Source organism: Hyperolius riggenbachi, chromosome 11 (assembly GCF_040937935.1).
Source record: "Hyperolius riggenbachi isolate aHypRig1 chromosome 11, aHypRig1.pri, whole genome shotgun sequence".
Classification (NCBI taxonomy): domain Eukaryota; kingdom Metazoa; phylum Chordata; class Amphibia; order Anura; family Hyperoliidae; genus Hyperolius; species Hyperolius riggenbachi.
Window position 1 is genome coordinate 122894335 of NC_090656.1, and position 18926 is coordinate 122913260.

An 18926-nucleotide genomic window follows, 5' to 3' on the forward strand; every position below is an offset into this window, starting at 1 on the left:
CGGAGGGGTCAGTGCAGCCACTCCTGGTAGACTCAGCACTTATCACTATACAACACTTTGAAATATTTGGCATACGTTATATAACTTTTTCATTTCTACCTTTGTTGCTTTCACTTGCCATATGTTCTTTAAATGCACCTGAGGAGTTGCCATGAAACGTAATGTCAATGTCTGTGACATTTCATGTCCTTAACAGGATGGGTGACTTATCTGACTAATAGTAAGACTCAGTCAATTGAATTACTTAATATATTTTCAGTGGATTTCAGCTGTGTGACGCTGTGGATTTACTGAGTTTTTTTTTTAAATCAAGTTTTCAACAAATCTAACCCTGTAGATCTTCATTACATGATCTTTTTCTGTGACTGAAGTTTAGAATAGATTTGCATGCATTTTTTAAAGAGATCTGTGTCCTCTCTCTTGGTTCAAGGTGAGGTTATTGTTATCTAAGTATGTGATGAGTTCAGGCAAAAACGAACATTTGAAAATGTTAGGAAAAGACACAAATACACATTTCTTTGCAGCAAAGAAAAAAAAATGTTTTATTCAGTCATGTTACATAGTATTGCTATTGGTATTCACTGCATCAAAGTAATATGTGGAATAATGTTTGGTTATATTGGCTTGATATTAATTTGTAAACATTGTTGCATAATGACTCAACATGTATTAAACTATAGAAACCTTCTGTAACACATATATATAAATAGAAGTCATGATCTGGCTTGAACCATCATTAGCCCAGAGGTTTAGGTGGGACCATAGTGTCATTTCAGAACCAGTGTTCTATCCTTGGCACGTCACTGGTTCACATACACACTCCTCTATGTGATCATAGGTGTATGGTTCCGTTTTGCCATTCTGACAGTCGAGCTGGATTGTCCTGGGAGTTATCTTTGTTTCCTTGCAGCAAGAACAGGTCCGTACCATTCTCTGAGTTTTAAAGGAAAACCTGGAAAGTTGAGATAGAGACCAGACTGTATAATTTAAGTGGAATGTAACTACCTTTCTACTTTGTAATTTTATCCTTTCCATTCTTCACTAGTCGCAACACTAAAGCTCCTTGCACACTAAGCTCATTGCATCACAATGGAGAATATAATTGTATCCCAACGATGCAAAGATATTGCTATGGGCTATTCCTAGTTATAGTGGCTAATATAGAGCTCCATCAACATCCCAACATTGGCTGGTTTTACAGCTGTTACAGGCAAATAGGCCTTTAGGCGTCGCCGATAGGCGTCAGAAAGGTGTCTCTCCCAGCACTGACTAACGTCAAAAGGCGTCAAGTCCTAGGGGCGGAGATTACAGTGGCTTGCAAAAGTATTCGGCCCCCTTGATGTTTTCTACATTTTGTCACATTACTGCCACAAACATGAATCAATTTTATTGGAATTCCACATGAAAGACCAATACAAAGTGGTGTACAGTGAGAAGTGGAACGAAAATCATACATGATTCCAAACATTTTTTACACATCAATAACTGCAAAGTGAGGTGTGCGTAATTATTCAGCCCCCTTTGGTCTGAGTACAGTCAGTTGCCCATAGACATTGCCTGATTCGTGCTAATGGCTAAATAGAGTGCACCTGTGTGTACTCTAATGTCAGTACAAATACAGCTGCTCTGTGATGACTTCAGAGGTTGTCTAAGAGAATATTGGGAGCAACAGCACCATGAAGTCCAAAGAACACACCAGACAGGTCAGGGATACAGCTATTGAGAAATGTAAAGCAGGCTTAGGCTACAAAAAGATTTCCAAAGCCTTTAACATCCCACGGAGCACTGTTCAAACGATCATTCAGAAATGGAAGGAGTATGGCACAACTGTAAACCTACCAAGACAAGGCTGTCCACCTAAACTCACAGGCCGAACAAGGAGAGCGCTGATTAGAAATGCAGTCAAGAGGCCCATGGTGACTCTGGACGAACTGCAGAGATCTACAGCTCAGGTGGGGGAATCTGTCCATAGGAAAACTATTAGTCATGCACTGCACAAAATTGGCCTTTATGGAAGAGTGGCAAGAAGAAAGCCATTGTTAACAGAAAAGCATAAGAAGTCCCGTTTGCAGTTTGCCACAAGCCATGTGGGGGACACAGCAAACATGTGGAAGAAGGTGATTTGGTCAGATGAGACCAAAACTGAACTTTTTGGCCAAAATGCAAAACGCTATGTGTGGCGGAAAACACTGCGCATCACTCTGAACACACCACACTGTCAAATATGGTGGTGGCAGTATCATGCTCTGGGGGTGCTTCTCTTCAGCAGGGACAGGAAAGCTGGTCAGAGTTGATGGGAAGATGGATGGAGCCAAATACAGAGCAATCTTGGAAGAAAACCTCTTGGAGACTGCAAAAGACTTCAGACTGGGGAGGAGGTTCACCTTCCAGCAGGACAATGACCCTAAACATAAAGCCAGGGCAACAATGGAATGGTTTAAAACAAAACATATCCATGTGTTAGAATGGCTCAGTCAAAGTCCAGATCTAAATCTAATCAAAAATCTGTGGCAAGATCTGAAAACTGCTGTTCACAAACGCTGTCCATCTAATCTGACTGAGCTGGAGCTGTTTTGCAAAGAAAATTGGGCAAGGATTTCAGTCTCTAGATGTGCAAAGCTGGTAGAGACATACCCTAAAAGACTGGCAGCTGCAATTGCAGCAAAAGGTAGTTCTACAAAGTATTGGCACAGGGGTGCTGAATAATTATGCACACCTCACTTTGCAGTTAATTATTTGTAAAAAATGTTTGGAATCATGTATGATTTTCATTCCACTTCTCACGTGTACACCACTTTGTATTGGTCTTTCACGTGGAATTCCAATAAAATTGATTCATGTTTGTGGCAGTAATGTGACAAAATGTGGAAAACTTCAAAGGGCCGAATACTTTTGCAAACCACTGTACAATTAATGTTATTCAGACTTACCAGTATAGTGTCCAGGTCACGATAAGCGCCTCTGTACTGGTAAGTCTGGAAATGGCTGTTTAAATACCGATGTGGGTGTGAGTAGCCCAATCACATGGTTAGTGGGGGCCTGGGGGTGGGGGCTGAGTGATAGGCAGGTAATAGTATCATATGGGTAGGGAGAAGGCAGAAGAGGGGGGCGTGTCCATGGACCAATGGGAGCTCGAGAAGGGATTATGTAAGAAAAACTGAGTCAATCCCTTGAGGGAATTGGATTATGTAAACTGTGAACCATTGACAATAGGGCCACATGCAATTCCGGGTGATAAGAATATTGTTGTATTCAAACATCTTATGCCCTAAAGGTACATACACATGTCCAACAAAGTACATGACCAACACCACAAAATGACCAACTCCATGAAAAACCATTTACATGACTTGTATTTTCCACACACAAACCAGCTAAACAACCAACTCATTAACCTCCCTGGCGGTAGCAGTTTCATAGGCTGTACGCAGTTTCATGGTTTTAATAAAATGTAATTTAAATGCTTTAGCAAACACTTCGCTAGCTAACTATGCCTCCCAAGCCCCGCCGCACCTCTTTGATCCCCCCGATCGCTGCCGGCAATATTTACCCCTTCGCGATCCAGCGAGAGCCGCAGCTTCACCAAGCAGCTTCACTAGTTGCTATGGCGATGATCGGACATGACGTCATGAGCAGTCCCGATCCTCCCCATAGCGAAGCCTGGAGCTTATTGGGAGGCTGCACCACCACGAGATCCCTGGGGGGTACGTATAACGGCGGCGATCGGAGGGGGGGATCGGAGGAGAGCGGAGGGACTTGGAGGGCATGGTTAGCTAGCAAAGTGCTAGCTTAACCATATGATACACATCTTCATTAGACGACAGCAGTAAAGCTTGCTTTGTAATTGATATACTACTGGCATAGTCCAATACCATTCTGACTTTTGACTGACACATTTGAAATAAAATAATTACTGTAAATACAAAATGAAAGAATATTATTTGACAATGTTTTGGAGACTTACTCTGAGTACGTGGTGCAATGTCCAAGGCAATAATTCACAGTTAAAGTTTTAGAAGCACTGCATTCACCTTTCGTTATATTGACATTCTGTGCCTCAAGCTTGCACTCATCTGAGTGAATAAATAAGCAAATAAATAAATTACAGATAATATCAACAATAAACATAGGAATTTGCCGTATTGCTTAACAGCTTACAAAAAATGTCCCTTACTTAGGCTCACTATATTATATATATATATATATATATATATATATATATATATATATATATATATATATATATATATATATATATATATACACACACACACACACACACACACACACAGTGGGTTGCAAAAGTATTCGGCCCCCTTGAAGTTTTCCACATTTTGCCACATTACTGCCACAAACATGCATCAATTTTATTGGCATTCCACGTGAAAGACCAATACAAAGTGGTGTACACGTGAGAAGTGGATCGAAAATCATACATCATTCCAAACATTTTTTACAAATAAATAACTGCAAAGTGGGGTGTGCGTAATTATTCGGTCCCCTGAATCAATAGTTTGTAGAACCACCTTTTGCTGCAATTACAGGTGCCAGTCTTTTAGGGTATGTCTCTACCAGCTTTGCACATCTAGAGACTGAAATCCTTGCCCATTCTTCTCTGCACAACAGCTCCAGCTCAGTCAGATTAGATAGACAGCGTTTGTGAACAGCAGTTTTCAGATCTTGCCACAGATTCTCGATTGGATTTAGATCTGGACTTTGACTGGGCCCTTCTAACACATAGATATGTTTTGTTTTAAACCATTCCATTGTTGCCCTGGCTTTATGTTTAGGTAATTGTCCTGCTGGAGGGTGAACCTCCGCCCCAGTCTCAAGTCTTTTGCAGTCTCCAAGAGGTTTTCTTCCAAGATTGCCCTGTATTTGGCTCCATCCATCTTCCCATCAACTCTGACCATCTTTCTTGTCCCTGCTGAAGAGATGCACCCATCGAGCATGATGCTGCCACCACCATATTTGACAGTGGGGATGGTGTGTTCAGTGTGATGTGCAGTGTTAGTTTTCTGCCACACATAGCGTTTTGCATTTGGCCAAAAAGTTCCATTTTGGTCCCATCTGACCAGAGCACCTTCTTCCACATGGTTGCTCTGTCCCCCACATGGCTTGTGGCAAACTGCAAACAGGACTTCTTATGTTTTCTGTTAACAATGGCTTTCTTCTTGCCACTCTTCCATAAAGGCCAACTTTGTACAGTGCATGGCTAATAGTTGTCCTATGAACAGAGTCTCCCACCTGAGCTGTAGATCTCTGCAGCTCGTCCAGAGTCACCATGGGCCTCTTGACTGCATTTCTGATCAGCGCTCTCCTTGTTCGGCCTGTGAGTTTAGGTGGATGGCCTTGTCTTGGTAGGTTTACAGTTGTGCCATACCCCTTCCATTTCTGAATAATCGCTTGAACAGTGCTCTGTGGAAATTTGGAAATCTTTTTGTAGCCTAAGCCTGCTTTAAATTTCTCAGTAACTTGATCCCTGACCTGTCTTGTGTGTTCTTTGGACTTCACGGTGTTGTTTCTCCCAATATTCTCTTAGACAACCTCTGAGGCCCTCACAGAGCAGCTATATTTGTACTGACATTAGATTACACAGAGGTGCACTCTATTTAGTCATTAGCACTCTTCAGGCAATGTCTATAGGCAACTGACTGCACTCAGATCAAAGGGGGCCGAATAATTATGCAAACACCACTTTGCAGTTATTTATTTGTAAAAAAATGTTTGGAATCGTGTATGATTGTCGTTCCACTTCTCACGTGTACACCACTTTGTGTTGGTCTTTCATGTGGAATTCCAATAAAATTGATTCATGTTTGTGGCAGTAATATGACAAAATGTGGAAAACTTCAAGGGGGCTGAATACTTTTGCAACCCACTGTGTGTATGTGTGTGTGTGTGTATATATATATATATATATATATATATATATATATATATATATATATATATATATATATATATATATATATATATATAGAGTGAGCCAGTGGGATGCGAAAGTATGAGCAACCTTGTTAACCGTCATGATTTTCCTTTAAAATAATAATAATAATAATAATATGGTAGGACATTAGACTATGACTATGGTAGGATTAGATTGTGAGCTCCTCTGAGGACAGTCAGGCAGTGACAGGACTATGTATTCTGTAAAGTGCTGCAGGAGATGTCAGTGGAATATAAATACATAATAATAATATGGTAGGTCATTAGACTATGACAAGATTAGATTGTGAGCTCCTCCGACAGTGACATGACTATGTACTCTGTAAAGTGCTGCAGAAGATGTTAGGGCTATACAAATACATAGTAGTAATATGGTAGGACATTAGAATATAACTATGGTAGGATTAGATTGTGAGCTTCTCTGATAGTCAGTGACATGACTATGTACTCTGTAAAGTGCTGCAGAAGTTGTTAAGATGTTAAGGCTATACAAATACATAACAATACGGGAGAACAATAGCATATGACTATGTTAGGATTATAGTGTGAATTTGTGTGTGTGTGTGTGTGTGTGTGTGTGTGTGTGTGTGTGTGTGTGTGTGTGTGTGTGTGTGTGTGTGTGTGTGAGAGAGAATTTCTGTGTGTGTGTGTGTGTGTGTGTGTGTGTGTGTGTGTGTGTGTGTGTGTGTGTGTGTGTGTGTGTGTGTGTGTGTGTGTGTGTGTGAGAATTTCTGTGTGTGTGTGTGTGTGTGTGTGTGTGTGTGTTTCTGCATTATGTCACACACACACTGAGGTTACAGGACTGCATGCTGATTCTTACTGCGGATGGTGCAAATATCCCCAGGCAGCCCAGAGCAGATGACACACATCTTCAAAGTTCATACCTTGCTCTGTGTCTGGCTGCCGTTATCTGGGGAGAGACGCTAAGAAGTCAGGGGGGGCAGCGGGGGCTGAAGGGTGAACAGTGCACGCTGCTGTTTTCCTCTCTGCCCCACAGCTGCTGCTGTTTCCTGGACGGGGTTTAAAGGGGCGGGCTTGCTGGCTGCCTGACTCATTGGCTGGAGAGTGGCACCAGCATACGAATCAGCGTTACTGATTGGAGGGCAGGGGAAGGAGGAAATAGAAGCCTGAGGCTTTTTACAGAGCTGCCACTGGGGACCAAGTTGCCTGTAACTGCGGGGCGCACATGCGCACACAAGATCACGGCAGTGTGTTGACTTTTTAGACGGACGCATGTCCCTAAGTACGGGCAGGTACGGACAGGGTAAATTTAACTTCATATGTACGGACTGCCCGTACTTTGACGGACTGTTGGCAACACTGGGCTTAAAGTAAACCAGCATGCACAGAAGGCCATAACTGTCACAACTTAGCCTGTTACCAGGGCTGACTGCGGCTGAACAGCAGACCCTGGGAGGACGGCGAGGTTCTCACACATGCTTATGGGGCTGGAGGAAGCCCCGGGTAAGTATTGTTTTTTCCTATTCAGTCAGCTCTGGTACACTTTAAAGGGAACCTAAACTGAGAAGGATATGGATTTTTCCTTTTAAAATAATACCAGTTGCCTGAATCGCTTGCTGATCCTGTGTGTCTTATATTTTTAGCCACAGCCCCTGAACAAGCATGCAGATCAGGTACTCTGACTGAAGTCAGACTGGATTAGCTGCATGCTTGTTTCAGGGTGTGATTCAGCCACTATTGCAGCCACAGAGATCAGCTGGACTGCCAGGCAACTGGTATTGTTTAACCACTTGAGGACCTAGGGCTTTCTACCCCTTAAGGACCGGCCACTTTTTTTCCATTCAGACCACTGCAGCTTTCACGGTTTATTGCTCGCTCATACAACCTACCACCTAAATGAATTTTGGCTCCTTTTCTTGTCACTAATAAAGCTTTCTTTTGGTGCTATTTGATTGCTCCTGCGATTTTTACTTTTTATTATATTCATCAAAAAAGACATGAATTTTGGCAAAAAAATGATTTTTTTAACTTTCTGTGCTGACATTTTTCAAATAAAGTAAAATTTCTGTATACATGCAGCGCGAAAAATGTGGACAAACATGTTTTTGATTAAAAAAAACCCATTCAGTGTATATTTATTGGTTTGGGTAAAAGTTATAGCGTTTACAAACTATGGTGCAAAAAGTGAATTTTCCCATTTTCAAGCATCTCTGACTTTTCTGACCCCCTGTCATGTTTCATGAGGGGCTAGAATTCCAGGATAGTATAAATACCCCCCAAATGACCCCATTTTGGAAAGAAGACATCCCAAAGTATTCACTGAGAGGCATAGTGAGTTCATAGAAGATATTATTTTTTGTCACAAGTAAGCGGAAAATGACACTTTGTGAGAAAAAAAAAAAGTTTCCATTTCTTCTAACTTGCGACAAAAAAAAATGAAATCTGCCACGGACTCTTCATGCCCCTCTCTGAATACCTTGAAGGGTCTACTTTCCAAAATGGGATCATTTGTGGGGTGTGTTTACTGTCCTGACATTTTGGGGGGTGCTAAATTGTAAGCACCCCTGTAAAGCCTAAAGGTGCTCATTGGACTTTGGACCCCTTAGCGCAGTTAGGCTGCAAAAAAGTGCCACACATGTGGTATTGCCGTACTCAGGAGAAGTAGTATAATGTGTTTTGGGGTGTATTTTTACACATACCCATGCTGGGTGGGAGAAATATCTCTGTAAATGACAATTTGTTAATTTTTTTTACACACAATTGTCCATTTACAGAGATATTTCTCCCACTCAGCATGGGTATGTGTAAAAATACACCACAAAACACATTATACTACTTCTCCTGAGTACGGCGATACCACATGTGTGGCACTTTTTTGCACCCTAACTGCGCTAAAGGGCCCAAAGTCCAATGAGTACCTTTAGGATTTCACAGGTCATTTTGAGAAATTTCGTTTCAAGACTACTCCTCACGGTTTAGGGCCCCTAAAATGCCAGGGCAGTATAGGAACCCCACAAATGACCCCATTTTAGAAAGAAGACACCCCAAGGTATTCCGATAGTAGTATGGCGAGTTCATAGAAGATTTTATTTTTTGTCACAAGTTAGCGGAAAATGACACTTTGTGAAAAAACAATTAAAATCAATTTCCGCTAACTTTTGACAAAAAATAAAATCTTCTATGAACTCACCATACTCCTAACGGAATACCTTGGGGTGTCTTCTTTCTAAAATGGGGTCATTTGTGGGGTTCCTATACTGCCCTGGCATTTTAGGGGCCCTAAACCGTGAGGAGTAGTCTTGAAACGAAATATCTCAAAATGACCTGTGAAATCCTAAAGGTACTCATTGGACTTTGGGCCCTTTAGCGCAGTTAGGGTGCAAAAAAGTGCCACACATGTGGTATCGCCATACTCGGGAGAAGTAGTACAATGTGTTTTGGGGTGTATTTTTACACATACCCATGCTGGGTGGGAGAAATACCTCTGTAAATGGACAATTGTGTGTAAATAAATCAAAAGATTGTCATTTACAGAGGTATTTCTCCCACCCAGCATGGGTATGTGTAAAAATACACCCCAAAACACATTGTACTACTTCTCCCGAGTACGGCGATACCACATGTGTGGCACTTTTTTGCACCCTAACTGCACTAAGGGGCCCAAAGTCCAATGAGTACCTTTAGGATTTCACAGGTCATTTTGCGACATTTGGTTTCAAGACTACTCCTCACGGTTTAGGGCCCCTAAAATGCCAGGGCAGTATAGGAACCCCACTAATGACCCCATTTTAGAAAGAAGACACCCCAAGGTATTCCGTTAGGAGTATGGTGAGTTCATAGAAGTTTTTATTTTTTTGTCACAAGTTAGCGGAAATTGATTTTAATAGTTTTTTTTCACAAAGTGTCATTTTCCGCTAACTTGTGACAAAAAATAAAATCTTCTATGAACTCACCATACTCCGTACGGAATACCTTTGGGTGTCTTCTTTCTAGAATGGGGTCATTTGTGGGGTTCCTATACTGCCCTGGCATTTTAGGGGCCCTAAACCGTGAGGAGTAGTCTTGAAACCAAATGTCGCAAAATGACCTGTGAAATCCTAAAGGTACTCATTGGACTTTGGGCCCCTTAGCGTACTTAGGGTGTAAAAAAGTGCCACACATGTGGTACCGCTGTACTCAGGAGAAGTAGTATAATGCGTTTTGGGGTGTATTTTTACACATACCCATGCTAAGTGGGAGAAATATCTCTGTAAATGACAATTGTTTGATTTTTTTACACACAATTGTCCATTTACATAGAAATTTCTCCCACCCAGCATGGGTATGTGTAAAAATACACCCCAAAACACATTATACTACTTTTCCTGAGTACGGCGGTACCACATGTGTGACACTTTTTTGCAGCCTAGGTGCGCTAAGGGGCCCAACGTCCTATTCACAGGTCATTTTGAAGCATTTGTTTTCTAGACTACTCCTCGCGGTTTAGGGCCCCTAAAATGCCAGGGCAGTATAGGAACCCCACAAGTGACCCCATTTTAGAAAGAAGACACCCCAAGGTATTCCGTTAGGTGTATGGCGAGTTCATAGAAGATTTTATTTTTTGTCACAAGTTAGTGAAAAATGACACTTTGTGAAAAAAAAAACAATAAAAATTAATTTCCGCTAACTTTTGACAAAAAATAAAATCTTCTATGAACTCGTCATACACCTAACATAATACCTTGGGGTGTCTTTTTTTCCTAAAATGGGGTCACTTTTACAGGCCCAAAACCGTGAGTAATCTGGAAACCAAATGTCTCAAAATGACTGTTCAGGGGTATAAGCATCTGCAAATTTTGATGACAGGTGGTCTATGAGGGGGCGAATTTTGTGGAACCGGTCATAAGCAGGGTGGCCTTTTAGATGACAGGTTGTATTGGGCCTGATCTGATGGAAGGAGTGCTAGGGGGGTGACAGGAGGTGATTGATGGGTGTCTCAGGGGGTGGTTAGAGGGGAAAATAGATGCAATCCATGCACTGGGGAGGTGATCGGAAGGGGGTCTGAGGGTTTGGCCGAGTGATCAGGAGCCCACACGGGGCAAATTGGGGCCTGATCTGATGGGTAGGTGTGCTAGGGGGTGACAGGAGGTGATTGATGGGTGTCTCAAGGTGTGATTAGAGGGGGGAATGGATGCAAGCAATGCACTGGCGAGGTGATCAGGGCTGGGGTCTGAGGGCATTCTGAGGGTGTGGGCGGGTGATTGAGTGCCCTAGGGGCAGATAGGGGTCTAATCTGATAGGTAGCAGTGACAGGGGGTGATTGATGGGTAATTAGTGGGTGTTTAGGGTAGAGAATAGATGGAAACACTGCGCTTGGGTGGTGATCTGATGTCGGATCTGCGGGCGATCTATTGGTGTGGGTGGGTGATCAGTTTGCCCGCAAGGGGCAGGTTAGGGGCTGATTGATGGGTGGCAGTGACAGCGGGTGATTGATGGGTGGCAGTGACAGGGGGTGATTGATGGGTGGCAGTGACAGGGGGTGATTGATGGGTGATTGATAGGTGATTGACAGGTAATCAGTGGGTTATTACAGGGGAGAACAGATGTAAATATTGCACTGGCGAATTGATAAGGGGGGGTCTGAGGGCAATCTGAGCGTGTAGGCGGGCAATTGGGTGCCTGCAAGGGGCAGATTAGGGTCTGATCTGATAGGTAACAGTGACAGGTGGTGATAGGGAGTGATTGATGGGTGATTGATGGGTAATTAGTGGGTGTTTAGAGGAGAGAATAGATGGAAACACTGCGCTTGGGTGGTGATCTGATGTCGGATCTGCGGGCGATCTATTGGTGTGGGTGGGTGATCAGATTGCCCGCAAGGGGCAGGTTAGGGGCTGATTGTTGGGTGGCAGTGACAGGGGGTGATTGATGGGTGATAGGTGATTGGCAGGTGATTGACAGGTGATCAGTGGGTTATTACAGGGAAGGACAGATGTAATTAATGCACTGGCGAATTGATAAGGGGGGGGGGGGGTCTGAGGGCAATCTGAGCGTGTGGGCGGGTGATTGGGTGCCCGCAAGGGGCAGATTAGGGTCTGATCTGATAGGTAACAGTGACAGGTGGTGATAGGGGGTGATTGATGGGTAATTAGTGGGTGTTTAGAGAAGATAACAGATGAAAACGATACATTTGGGAGGTAATCTGACGGCGGGTTTGCGGGCGATCTAATGGTGTGGGTGGGTGATCAGATTGCCCGCAAGGGGCAGGTTAGGGGCTGATTGATGGGTGGCAGTGACAGGGGGTGACAGGGGGTGATTGATGGGTGATAGGTGATTGGCAGGTGATTGACAGGTGATCAGTGGGTTATTACAGGGAAGAACAGATGTAATTAATGCACTGGTGAATTGATAAGGGGGGGTCAGAGGGCAATCTGAGCGTGTGGGCGGGTGATTGGGTGCCCGCAAGGGGCAGATTAGGGTCTGATCTGATAGGTAAAAGTGACAGGTGGTGATAGGGGGTGATTGATGGGTAATTAGTGGGTGTTTAGAGGAGAGAATAGATGTAAACAATGGATTTGGGAGGTGATCTGATGTCGGATCTGTGGGCGATCTATTGGTGTGGGGGGGTGATCAGATTGCCCGCAAGGGGCAGGTTAGGGGCTGATTGATGGGTGGCAGTGACAGGGGGTGATTGATGGGTGATTGACGGGTGATTTACAGGTGATTGACAGGTGATCAGGGGGATAGATGCATACAGTAAACAGGGGGGGGGGTCTGGGGGGGGGGTCTGGGGAGAATCTGAGGGGTGGGGGGTGATCAGGAGGGGGCAGGGAGCAGGGGGGGGGGATAAAAAAAAATAGCGTTGACAGATAGTGACAGGGAGTGATTGATGGGTGATTAGGGGGGTGATTGGGTGCAAACAGGGGTCTGGGGGGTGGGCAGGGGGGGGGTCTGATGGGTGCTGTGGGCGATCTGGGGCAGGGGGGGGAGAAATCAGTGTGCTTGGGTGCAGACTAGGGTGGCTGCAGCCTGCCCTGGTGGTCCCTCGGACACTGGGACCACCAGGGCAGGAGGCAGCCTGTATAATACACTTTGTAAACATTACAAAGTGTATTATACACTTTGTATGCGGCGATCGCGGGGTTAACATCCCGCCGGCGCTTCCGTATAGCCGGCGGGATGTTGCGGCGAGCGAGCGGTGACAGGCGCCGGCGGAGGATCGTGTCACGGATGACGCGATCGCTCCGCCCATGCCCTTAAATGGACCGCCGCCTCTGTGGGTGAGCCGGTCCTTAAGGGCTCCACTTCCCGGCCGCCTCTGTGCGTTAGGCGGTCAGGAAGTGGTTAACAGGAAACATCCATATCACTCTCAGTTAAGGTTCCCTTTAAGCAGTTAATAGCAAAGCCCCCATACATGCCAGATCCAAATGTGCTAGGTATGTTAAGAAGAACAGTAGAAACAGGATAAAATATTATTTCAAAAAGACTGTCGTTTTTGAGAAAATAGTTTTTAAAGTTACGAAAATAATTTTTTTTTATATGCGGTTAAATGACAGATAATGTATCTACTCATCGGTAGGGACAATTTTATCAACAGAAAGAGAAGTGATTTTGTTGTCGGGGTTTACTGGTGGTCAGTACACAGTGTGTAACTACCACCTGTAAACCGGGGGTACATTTCTAGCTTGTGTGGGCGCTTTGCTAATAACCTCTAATCTCGGCGGTAGTCTTCAAAGCAGTTAAGCCCCCAAATCTGCTAGTGAATTTTTGAAAATGTGTAAAAGCAAATTCTCATGCAAAAACACATCATTTTTCACAAAAAGGCTCACTAAGCGAAAATAGGCCAATTTGCTGCAAGATCAAACTTAAAAATGTGCGCACTCATTCATAATCTAAAATTTGACAATCATTTTTTTCATTGGGATTAAGTATCTAATTTTAGTACTTATATGACAAACAGAATAGTTTCAGGTCATATTTAGGCCATTCATCAGTCAAAAGGATTCACAAACTTATACATGCCACCCATTACTGATCAGTTAATCATCTAGATATCACAGAAAATAATTAATTTAGGGTTACCGAAGACACTGGTTACAACAAGAAAAAAAAAGTGATTTCCAAGGTTGCTCAGCAGGATTCCGAATGCGAAGTTTACCCGAAAATTCGGGTGATTTTTCAGGTTTGCCGAATGCGAACCCAAACAGTTCAAATCATGCCAAATCCGAATGCGAAGTTTCCCGAATGTGCGCACTCGAATACGGCCGGATGGCGCGGTAGGTTCGGGTTCGGCTTCGGGATTCGGGGATGACGTCATTGGGCCAATCAGAAGTCCTCCAGCCGAGGCAACCCTAGCAACCAATCAGAGGAGGGGAGCCTGGCTGGATGGTGTAAAGTGGCTGGATGGTGTAATGGTTAAGGGCTCTGCCTCTGATGCAGGAGACCAGGGTTCGAATCTCGGCTCTGCCTGTTCAGTAAGCCAGCACCTATTCAATAGGGGACCTTGGGCAAGTCTCCCTAACACTGCTACTGCCTATAGAGCGCGTCCTAGTGGCTGCAGCTCTGGCGCTTTGAGTCCGCCAGGAGAAAAGCGCAATACAAATGTTATTTGTCTTGTCTTTTCTCCCCTGCTCTATATAAGTTGGCGGCGATCTTGCGGAGCCATGTACTTGTGTGAATGTGCTGGTACTGAGAGATTCTCCAGTGCTGTGCTGCGTCTTAGCAAGTGCATTCCACTGCTAAACCTAGCGTTTTGCTTCCTAAACACCTCCTAAACACATTGATTGTAGTCTTATATAGTTAGCTAGTAATTTGATTGTTTGTCGTCAGCTAGTGTATAGTGTATACTGTGCTAGGCTAGTGTTAGTCTGTGTGCAGGCTTGGCCTGCTAGCCTAGGGCAGCCTTAGCCTACTACTAGCTTAGGAAGGGTAGGGATTCTAGTTAGTTGTGTACTAGTGTAGTTAATTATTTAGTACTGCTGTAGTCTGTTAGTTTATTAGCTTCAGTACTGTGTTAGTTAGTTACTGACTGTGTACACTGTACAGGCCAGCAAACCTGTTGTGATCTGTGACAGTCATCAGCCCGACCCTATTGATTGATTGCGTCTGACCGTGTGTGGCCGACTGTATTTGTCACCAACTGTCTGCGCCGCACAACTTCGTTATTTGAAGTACGCAAGGGATTTTTTAGTTACCTGCGTACGACTACTAGTACCCGTTCAGTTAATTTTTTGTACTGTTAGTGTGCGATTTTATTAGCTTCTGTACTGTGTGTAATAAATAATAGTTAGTCACATCACAGGCCAGCATCCATTGAGTGACCTGTGACTGTCACCTGCCCGACCGAATTGGTTGATTGTGTGCGTCTGACCGACTTTAATTGTATTTGTCACCAACTGTCTGCGCTGGTATCACTCACCCAGTGATACCCTTGACTTACGTTGTACTGTGCTAACTGCTCACTGGTATTAGTCATCTCATTAGCCAGTGATTCACTTCAGTTACTGTTTACAGACAGTCAGACTACCACTGCAGTTCATTCACCATGTTTCGTGAGCCCATCATGAGTTTCTCACAGACCTCCGCTGTGAGCAGCAATCCCAACAGCAGCAACAGCCAACGCCCCACACAAGTTATGACATCCACCCCTGCAGCCAGTGGTCAGCAGCCCTCCCTGAACGAGAGTGTTGTGTCCCTCGGTCCGGCGTCTGGGCAATTGAGACAATACATTGCCTGCTGCCAGTGCCACACGTCCCTCCTCCTCCTACTGCTGCTGTATTTATCCTCCTGCTGTCAGTGGTCCCACCGCCAGGGTCCACACAATACATTGCCTGCTGCTAATGCCGTACGTCACTTTTTTGTTTTGTTTTTTTAATTACACCTATTTCAATGTAATTTCCCTTTAAAAAAAAAAACGCATCCGAATTCCCGAACACAAATTTTTTACCAAATTTTGTTACCGACACCTGAACCGAATCTGAGTCGACTTTCGTGGACGAAGGTGAATTCGAATCCGAATGTCATGTGGACCCGAATTCAAATGTACCCGAACCGAATTTTGGTACATCTGAGCAAGCCTGGTGATTTCTGCTGTTATTCATTTAATACTGTTATTGAAGCAAAACAGGTCCATGACTTACCTTTTTTGGTAGTGAAATCAGAATCATCTATTGAGAATAACACAATTTCATTTATTCAGAATTTTGTAACATTGGTATCCGCCAGAATTTAGTCTTATATTGTTATTAAGATTAAAAAGTTTTTAGATATCTGAAGTTATTGATTTGTCTTTACCTGTATTAATTTCTGAGTATTATTTTATGACCTGCTGTTCATGTTATGAATGATCCATGTGCACCTATTATGTTACAGAAGAAATGCAACATACAAAGTTCATTACAGAAAAAAAGGCACTGATAGTTTTAGGGTTGTAATAACGGTACCAGACTTGAGTTTAAAGAGAACCTGAGGTGAAATTCAGGCCAAAAATCTATTACTTACCCAAGAAGAGGGAACCCTCTGGACCCTCCAGAACCGATTGTGCCACAGAGACTGTGTACCACAAAAACAGTGCACGCAGTTGCTGTTGAATGATTTTATGGGGATGTATATGTGTCTTTTGGAGGGAGGAAGTAAGTATGCTCCAAGAAGTTTTAGCATGTAGTGTTGGTGGTATAATGGTGAGGATAGCTGCCTTCCAAGCAGTAGACCTGGGTTCGATTCCTGGCCAATGTATGTGAGCTGGCTTTTGACATCCTACAATTCCCTAAGTAAGCTCATTTTTCTCTTGGGTATATCACAATGGTACATGCTAGGCTGGCTTCAGCATGTAGCATTGTAGTGAGTAGTGTTGGTGGTATAATGGTGAGGATAGCTGCCTTCCAAGCAGTAGACCTGGGTTCGATTCCTGGCCAATGTATGTGAGCTGGTTTTTGACATCCTACAATTCCCTGGAAGACAAGACAAGACAGGAGGAGAGGGAGGGAGGAGGAAGAAAAAGGACCAGAGGAACAGCCAACAGGTGCTATGGGCTACCATTTAGCATGAACAAGGTTTCATTTGCGATTACTTTAATGTTTCCGCCGGAATAAGGAATTATGCGGAATTTCGCAAAATGTCATAGCGACGGAATTTAGCGCTGGCGGAATACGCAAATTCCGGCAGAACGGAATTTGCTCTTTCCGATTATCCCTAGTCATCTGCTCCAATGAGCCATCTGCAAATAGAGGGAGAAAAACTAGAAGTTGTAACAGATTTCATCTTTCTGGGATTGAAGATCTCTGCAGATGGTGACTGCAGACATGAGGTTAAGAGATGCTCGTTGCTTGGAAGTAAAGTTATAGCAAGTTTGGATAAGATACTAAAGTATACATATGACACTTTACCAACAAAGATCTGGATAGTTAACCTCCTGAGCGGTATGGACGAGCTCAGCTCGTCCATCACCGCCGGAGGCTGCCGCTCAGGCCCTGCTGGGCCGATTTTTATCAAATAAAGTGCAGCACACGCAGCCGGCACTTTGCCAGCCGCGTGTGCTGCCTGATCGCCGCCGCTCTGCGGCGATTCGCCGCGAGCTGCGGCGAAAGAGGGCCCCCCTAGCCGCCTGAGCCCTGCGCAGCCGGAACAAAAAGTTCCGGCCAGCGCTAAGGGCTGGATCGGAGGCGGCTGACGTCAGGACGTCGGCTGACGTCCATGACGTCACTCCGCTCGTCGCCATGGCGACGATCTAAGCAAAACAAGGAAGGCCGCTCATTGCGGCCTTCCTTGTTTATTATGGGCGCCGGAGGCGATCGGAAGAACGCCTCCGGAGCGCCCTCTAGTGGGCTTTCATGCAGCCAACTTTCAGTTGGCTGCATGAAATAGTTTTTTTTCAATTAAAAAAAAACCCTCCCGCAGCCTCCCTGGCGATCTCAATAGAACGCCGAGGAGGTTAAAGCTACTGTATGATCTTTCCAGCAGTAACATATGGCTGTGAACGTTGGACTATAAATAAGGTCATGCATGCTAAAACCGATGGTGTGGAGAAAACCACTGAGCTTTCCCTGACCTGCTTGAAGATTTAAAGAGAGTCTGAAGCGAGAATAAATCTCGCTTCAGACCTCATAAATAGCAGGGGCACGTGTGCCCCTGCTAAAACGGCGCTATAGCGCGGCTTAACGGGGGTCCCTTCACCCCCAAATCCCCCTCGATACACCCGGGGAGCGCTTCCTGGTTGGGGCAGGGCTAACCGCTGCAGCCCTGCCCCACGCGCGTCTGTCAGCGCGTATCTCCGCCTCTCCCCCGCCCCTCTCAGTCTTCCTTCACTGAGAGGGGCGGGGGAGAGGCGGCGATGCGCCGCTGACAGACGCGACTGGAGGCAGGGCTGCAGCCGTTAGCCCTGCCTCCAGGAAGGGAAATTCTGCGACCTTTCTACGACACACTTTTGCGGGGGGTGGGTTGGGGGTGAAGGGACCCCCGTTTAGCCGCGGGATAGTGGCGTTTTAGCAGGGGCACATGTGCCCCTGCTATTTATGAGCTCTGAAGCGAGATTTATTCTCGCTTCAGAGTCTCTTTAACTAATACTTAAATAAATAATGCCAGAGTGGTCACTAGAAGGGCTGATACTACTATTAAAACTCAAATACTTTGGTCACATAATGAGAAGACCGGAATCTTTGGAAAAAAATCCTTGATGCTTGTAAAATAAATTGAGGGCAAAAGAAGAGGATGGCAGAGGCTAAAACAGATAGACAGCATATGTGAAGCTATGAACATGCCTATGCAACAGCTGAAAGAATGAGTGATTGACAGAGACATCTGGCATGCAGAAGTACATATGGTTAGGAACAGTCAACTGAATAAATGAAGAAGAGGAGATACAGTATAAACATAGCCATGCTGTAAGAGGATATCAGCCTGCTACAGTCACGTCAACATAGTACAGGTGGGCAATGAATAACAGTGCAATTAATTATGCATACAGAAAGCCTGGAGGTTGTGGGCAATCTTACACCAAGAAGAGAAGTTTGAATTCTTTTCTTTCATCAAATGGCAACCACATC

General features: G+C 44.4%; 1 protein-coding gene across 2 annotated transcripts in view; it reads right to left on the reverse strand.

Moving 5' to 3' along the window:
• Window positions 1-604: 604 nt before the first annotated feature.
• The window catches only part of LOC137537709 (mucin-5B-like), a 193187-nt gene continuing 174865 nt past the window's right edge, over window positions 605-18926 (reverse strand). Inside the window, exons 12-14 of one of the 2 annotated variants that reach the window (XM_068259646.1) lie at window positions 16026-16052; window positions 3965-4073; window positions 605-952 (exon numbers count right to left, since the gene is read on the reverse strand). In XM_068259646.1, the coding sequence (XP_068115747.1) occupies window positions 787-952; window positions 3965-4073; window positions 16026-16052 (302 nt within the window). In that variant the 3' untranslated portion in view covers window positions 605-786. The remainder of the gene's footprint in view (window positions 953-3964; window positions 4074-16025; window positions 16053-18926) is intronic. The other variant, XM_068259647.1, reaches the window with a different exon arrangement.